This window comes from Pinus tabuliformis, chromosome 4_2, assembly GCF_031772625.1.
Source record: "Pinus tabuliformis cultivar Carrire ecotype Pingquan chromosome 4_2, CPIR1, whole genome shotgun sequence".
NCBI classification, from domain to species: Eukaryota; Viridiplantae; Streptophyta; class Pinopsida; order Pinales; family Pinaceae; genus Pinus; species Pinus tabuliformis.
The window spans coordinates 353,309,031-353,316,223 of record NC_142304.1 but is presented as its reverse complement, the minus strand read 5'-3'; the positions used below and the strand labels follow the sequence as shown (position 1 = coordinate 353,316,223).

At 33.1% G+C, this 7,193-nt stretch overlaps 1 protein-coding gene across 1 annotated transcript; it reads right to left on the bottom strand.

The window, feature by feature from the left end:
* Positions 1–2,467: 2,467 nt before the first annotated feature.
* On the bottom strand, positions 2,468–6,331 carry LOC149169371 (putative protein phosphatase 2C 44). Its single transcript, XM_089425169.1, has 2 exons — positions 6,091–6,331; positions 2,468–2,671 (listed from the first exon to the last, which is right to left on the bottom strand). The coding sequence occupies exons 1-2, from the start codon at positions 6,226–6,228 to the stop codon at positions 2,468–2,470; spliced, it is 342 nt and encodes a 113-aa protein (XP_089281295.1). The 5' UTR covers positions 6,229–6,331.
* Between the last annotated feature and the right edge of the window lie 862 nt (positions 6,332–7,193).

Here is a 7,193-nt window from a genome sequence, read left to right as displayed (position 1 = left end):
ATTTCTAGTATTTGAATACTTTTATATCGATGCCATTGATTTATTTCTATGAAATTTCAATATACATGATGCCTAGATCGTGGTAAAATTCTAATTGGCATATAATTTCTGCACCATAAGCTTTACTGCATTGAAGGATTCAAACATATGTTCTCTGATGAAGTCTTTTATGATAAATTCGCGCGCAGCTTATAAATTAGTAAATTTAATCGATAGAATAATATTATGATAATAATACAATTTTAAAATTGTATTCAAATTGATGCATAAGGATTTTCTCATGGTTAATAAATTCTCTGGTTTCATTTTCTACTGCATTTCTTTCCATGGAATTATAAAGTGTTTTAGGATCACCGTAGCAATGAAAGGACGTCTTCGTACTGAAAGGATTGATCTCATGAGACTACAATATTGTTTGGTGCAGCATAATATCAAAGTAGCTAATCGTAATACAGTTGAGCAATGGGATGGATACAGAATACCATATAATGTGACAACTTAATAGAGTTGAGTTGTAATGTGACAACTTAATAGAGTTGAGTTGATTAATTAATAGTGAAAAATAAATAATTTAAGATAATATTTTCCTATCTTTAATGTTTTGAAATATTAAAATATTCTTGAATTTATGAATTATTATTATTATTTTTAAGCCACGTTCATATGAGAGTTAGTAATAATAATATATATTTTTTATTATCTTACTCTAAAATGAAATAAGACATTCAAGGTGTTCCTTGTAACATAGATATAAACAAAACATCTAAAGAAAAGTAATTTCACAATGATCCAGTCCAAGAAAACAAGGTTTTCCACAAACCAATTAAGCCTTTCAACTTTTTTGGCTTATTTGCTTATATCAAACATTTGTGCAGGGTTTCAACCAATTAACATTTCATTTTGTATGTATTTACAAATCAATGATTTTGGGATCAAATCCCACAAAGCAATTCTATACCTGCTCTTCAAATTCCTTCAAGCTTTTGAAAGTAAAACCAATGAATTATCAATATAATTTTACTATAATAAAAAACAATTAGAAAGCCTTTAGCCAGCGCAACATCTCTTCTAGAAAAATTCAACAATTCCAATTTAATAATCCTATCGGCCTCTCTTTGTACCTTTTGGGACAATTGCTAGTGAATAATATGAAGGCTACAATAACCCAACAATGACCAGAAAACTATCAGGTATTTATTGTTTTTTTAGAGTGCTAGATTTATGGATCTGCCTGTGTTTTTGAATTTTGTTGATCCATCTCTTTTTCTTATATTAATTCATCTATCCATCTCTGTAGGGAAAAATACAACGAGAGGCTCCACTCATCGATGGAAGCCAACGCTGGAACAAAAAACTGTACTTGAATCTATTCACAAAAGCGGCATTCATTCACCAACGTTGGAAGAGATACGGAGGATTACCAAACATTTGCAGCAGTATGGCAAAGTTGAAAATAAAAGTTCTGTCTGCAAGTATTTGATTCTGATTTGGAAGCATTGCCAACACAGCAGGAATCATTACGCATTCAAAGGCTGATTATGTCTGAAATAGGCAAATTGCAAATTTGTTTTGTGAAGGTCTTGGAGAAAGGGGATAGCTATGAGGTTCAATACACACATTTTATCAATTTGCTTGACTTATCATTCTACTTCCACATACTGTCTGTTTTAGCATTCTATTCGATTAGAAGAGAATTCTTGCCCATGTATACATTGCTAATTTGTAATAATATAATGCATCTTTGATTCAACTGGTGAGGTCTACGGAATGTTAAGCCAACCACCTTACCTCCATTCTTGGTACAGTTTTCCGCATTCCTATACCATAAGTTAAGGGGTGACACTACGTGCAATTCCAGGGACTGGGCAGATAAATGCCCCTCGGATCTGGCACCTAGGGAAAGGAAATCCTCTCTTTGCAATGCAGTTACTTGGGGCATCTTTCTTTAAGAACTTCAAAAAAGAACCTCTCTGGTATTCAGATGAAGTATTCGAGTAAAATTAATGACAATACAGTAATCAAAAAATTTCCTAGATGCTTTCTCCCATGAGATGAGTTTGCGAAAAAAAATATGCATCTAACAGTAACTATGCAAATAAGTAAATGATTGGAAAAAATGCCTTGCCTTCCACAATCCATCACTAGCCAAAATGAGAAATTTTGTGGTTGCATCTATGGTCGTGTCTCTCACATCTGGTTTTGAACTTAAATGAACTCGAGGTACATCTCCTAATATATAAAAAAAAAAAACGCCATTAAGTATACAGTTTCTCCTGTGACCATTCAAATGTTACTCTTGAGCTAGACCATTAAGATAGAATTATAAAGTTACAAATCAAAAAATTATTTAAGTATGTTCTCATTAAAATTAATCTCTGCACAACATTTGTAGTGGTACCTGGCAGGAGTGTCACAAATCCACCCTTCTCGATGTTTTGGCGTTCAATACTTGGCTCATGATCAACAGTCAGCTCAATAGCAATGCCGTTTTTACATATAACAGCCTGGAATCCCGTGTATTTGCTACAAAGAGTTTTTTCCCATCAACTAAAATAGCAGTGACTGCTGTGGAGCCACCGGGCCCTAAATCAGCTGCCTTTGCTAAAATTTTCCCATCAGTCCGGTTGTATGCATTCTTGATGGCACTTTCTGGGTCTGTCCAGAACTTCGGCTCCATTATTATCAGAGATACTTGTCAGCATTAAAATACTTAATTAGCATTTTACACCACACGAAACTTTGAAAATAGCAAGTGAAAACCAATACAACGAATGGCAGATCAGCTGTAAAAGCATTTTACTGGATGTGCATCAGAGTCATAAATCTCATCTAATATACAATTTTTTTTTCTAAAGAGTCATTTGAGAACCATCATATTTATATAAATGAAGGAAATTATCAAAAATGATAACGATTTGTCACAAACGCAATTTTTGCAATAAGGAAGCACTATTGCTTTATGCCATGACGTAATGCTACTATTGGACGTTTTTTCTTTGGATAGGTGCAAGAGACAAATGAACATATAAGTATAGGAAATATATGAACAGTTTAAGCTATTTGAAAAATAGTGGATTTACGCATGAAACATATTCAACTAGAAATATGATGGGGAAAAACAAGAAATTCATTATATGTGAGAAGTAAAATGTTGGAGAATCTTCGCCTTTGAGGTTTGAGAAATGGACATGGCAATATATCACAACTAGAAAAATCTTGTTCATTGATGCAGATCATTGTTACAATTAACAATATATATCATATGCCAAAGATAAAACATAGGAAATTAACCCATGAAGTCAATGCAAGTAGAAACACCATAATAGAACCAATAGAGGAGAAAACGAAATTGTTTCACAAGTTACAATCAAGTTAGGAAATTGAGATAAACATATGCAATTTGGAAAATGGAAAGAAACTTTGAACCTGCTCCAATTTAATGTATAATTTTAATTTTTGATTGACTAGCGATTGCAAAACAATACATGTCACAATACAATCAACTATAAAATTTAAATAGATGTTGAATTTTGATTACAAGTATTCCCCATGATTCATAGATGGTAAACCAGGTAGACCATCAGCATTGATTACAAGTATTCCCCATGATTCATAGATGGTAAACTAGGTAGACCATCAGCATTGATTACAGTGCATAACCCCAAAGGAATTGTAAGAGTTGAACTTGTGACATCCCATTTCTGAGAAGTTCAATGTCTAACTCCAAGGCCAATCAAGTCAACCCGAGGGCTCAAAAATAAGATAATAAAAAATATATGCATTTGGTAACGAGGCGTGATACCTATCATCCAGCTCATAAAGGATATAGGTTGGTAACAATTGAAATAGACTTACAAATTAGCTAATTTAGAGAGTTTCATTGTGGGCAAAATCAAGAATCTCATTCTAGATTACGATTTAAGTTGGGAATCAAACCCTACTCAACTAATGAAAGGACTGAAATTTTCTAAACCCCTTTCCAGCACTAATTTAAATATGTAGACTATAGATTGGTACTACCCAGGCACTCCTTAGGTGACATTATCAAGCAGCGTATCAATAGCTACAGAGTGATTGATACATATGTGGATGCTTCTTCTCCCTCCTATACCTTTTACATCTATACCTAATGACAAGTAATGGGAACTTCCACAGTATGTTGTAACTGGTGTACTTTTGAGCCCCGTCGACCTCTCTTTTGGTCACCCACTGCCATTAATAAAACTAGTCTTATCTTATCTTCTGTCGTGTGTTAATAGGAAATGGTACTGTAATATAAAAACAATACTAAATACCTAGGACTAACTCTCACCAATTTAGATCCTCATCTAGGTGAGCACTTAGTGTCTATACTTTCTTTTCTATATTTGAGGCCAATGTACATCGAGAAATTACACTGTACAATACAAGTATTCAAGAGACATCTGCTATCAATTCCATCTGAGCAACGACAATCTCAGTTACATACCATGAACCACGTAATCCAAATGTACATCAAGAAATTAAATTGTACAAAACAACTATTCGAGCGACACCTCCCATCAATTCCGTTTCAGCAAAAGCAATCTCGGTTATTTACCCTGAACCTCAAAATTTTGACGACATGGTTCATGGTATACAACTGAGATTGTTGTTTGCTGAAATGGAATTAATGGAAGGTGTCACTTGAATAATTGTTTTGTAGGGTGTAATTTTTTGAGGTACAATGGCCTCAATAGCCATTGGGTTCTAGGCTTATTCTACATTACATCTTTAATATCGGAAGCAGGATCCAATTTGACCCATATTTAATATCGGAAGCAGGATCCAATTTTACCCAGATCTATATACATAATAATAATAGTGGATTACGTACCATCAAAATTGTGTAATAAAATAAATTTTGTTATTTTAATTTTTTATTAGTTTTTTTTAACAAATTTGATTTTTATTTTATTTGGTATAGAGAGTAAATGTTTGAAATTGTTGGTGTATAATTAGCCCATGCCATACATTTCAATAATGAACATTGCATGCAGTTTTGTTAATATTGTTTTTGTAATTCACTGTTAAAAAATTAGAATTAACCATATGTAGTGGTAGTAGGCAAGACCTTTTTTCACACCATTTATGACTGAATTTTTTTAAATTTTATGAAGAAAATTGATATTTAAAAGTCTCTTTCAAGAGGTTCTAGGGAATTTGTATTTGGAAAATATTATATCCATGGTTTATAAATTACTCACAAAAAGTTGATTCAAAGTAAAATTCCAATTTCTATTGTGATGGGTTAGAAATGGTTTTAACTATTGACTTTTGTATTTTTATTTTCCCCTAGTTTTTAAATACATTTCAAACTCTTTAATTGGCTTCATGGATTGTGAATGCTTAGAATTATTGACCTAAATATATGTATTATTAATGTCTTTTGCAAAACAACCCTTCACAACCACCATAAATAAAATAGACCCTAAAATCTTTGAACCCCACACAATATTTAAAATTTTTAAATCAGTAATATTATTAAATAAACTAATATCATTTTTTTTTTGAGAAATTTAAATTTTATAAATTCTCAATATTACTTGCAGTTATTCTTAGCTGTAAAAATTTTACACATTTAGGGACGAAAGGCACACTCATCATAAGTTTTACTTCATGAATTGGAAGGTCAGTTTACCAAAAGAAAAATATAGTATTTTCTTGGGAATTTCACGACAGTAACAAGGTGCTCTACAGCCCAGTATTACATAGATGTTGTTACATATATATATGGCAATATCTAAAAAATAAATAAAATAGCATAGATCCATCTTAAACCCGGATCTCTCAAATACCAAGAGAGATCAAATAATAATAAAAATTTACACCTCAAGAAATTTGATCCCTCTCAGTACTTGATGAACCCAAATTTGATGAATCTACACTAGTTTTAATAAAACCCTTTAAAAAAATGTTTAAAAAATGTATTAAAACATCATCATTAACAAAATTGAATAAAGTTGATCAGTTCAAAAATTTACGAAAAAGGTTGAAATGCAATACAAAATCTTGCAAAAAGTCCAAGAAAATTTGAGATGACCATCCAAGGCACGAGCACTTCATACCTACCTCATTTAAAATGTTGTCAAAAAGATTTGATTGCAAGTAACATGGGACGCCATGTCCCAAATGTCCGTCAAAGATAGCAAAAAGCCCCAAATCATGATCTTCTACATGCCTATACTCTGCGACATGGTAGTCCTCCATATCATGCCTTGTTTTACCCTTCACTAAATGAAATCCATGAATTACTTTATTGTTTGGTAACTTGCAACGTCCTTTTCTTGTATCAGATGAGGATGGAGTGAAGCCAACTGCCGTATTGTTGCCACTTTAGCAGCCATTGTAGCCAGTCAAGCATTGATTACGGCAACATTCTCAATCATAAGACAGTCCATGGCTCTTAGTTGCTTCCCTCGAGTGAATATTGTTCATACCTCACAAAACTACGAGGGTTAGATCTATTCACCTAAAGTTAACTATGTTCTCATGGTTATCTGCCTTGCAATTGTCGTAGGATTCCAGGATGGAACACAATTTGGTAATGCATATGGTAAGAATATACGAATTTATATCTGACAACCGAATTTGGTAGTTTTTATCGATTCTTTTGAGTTTCCAAGGATAATTTTAGGTGTTTGGTGGTGCAGAGGTTGCAGTGGTTGGGGTCATGTTCATTACAACGTGCGTAGTAGCCTTGGTCATGCTTGTGGTTGGAACATGCATGTTTTTCTTATACTACCCTTCACTCTATTTTTTGCTATCTTTGAAGGCGTTTATCTATCATCTATATTGAAAAAGGTGCCACAGGGAGGTTGGTGTCCCTTCCTAATTGCAACAATTTTGGTCATGCTTGTGGTTTGGAACATGCATGTTTTTCTTATACTACCCTTCACTCTGTTTTTTGCTATCTTTGAAGGAGTTTATCTATCATCTGTATTGAATAAGGTGCCACAGGGTGGTTGGTGTCCCTTCGTCATTGCAACAATTTTTCTGACCATAATGTTCTCTTGGAAATAAGGAAGGTAGAAAAAGTATAAATATTTAGCACAGAGAAAACTCAGCATAGAAGGTTTGAATGGATTGATTGTTGGGATTAATTCACTTGTATCAGGAATTCATTTCTTTTGCAGTGACCTTATTTCTGACTTACCACCGATTATTGAGCATTA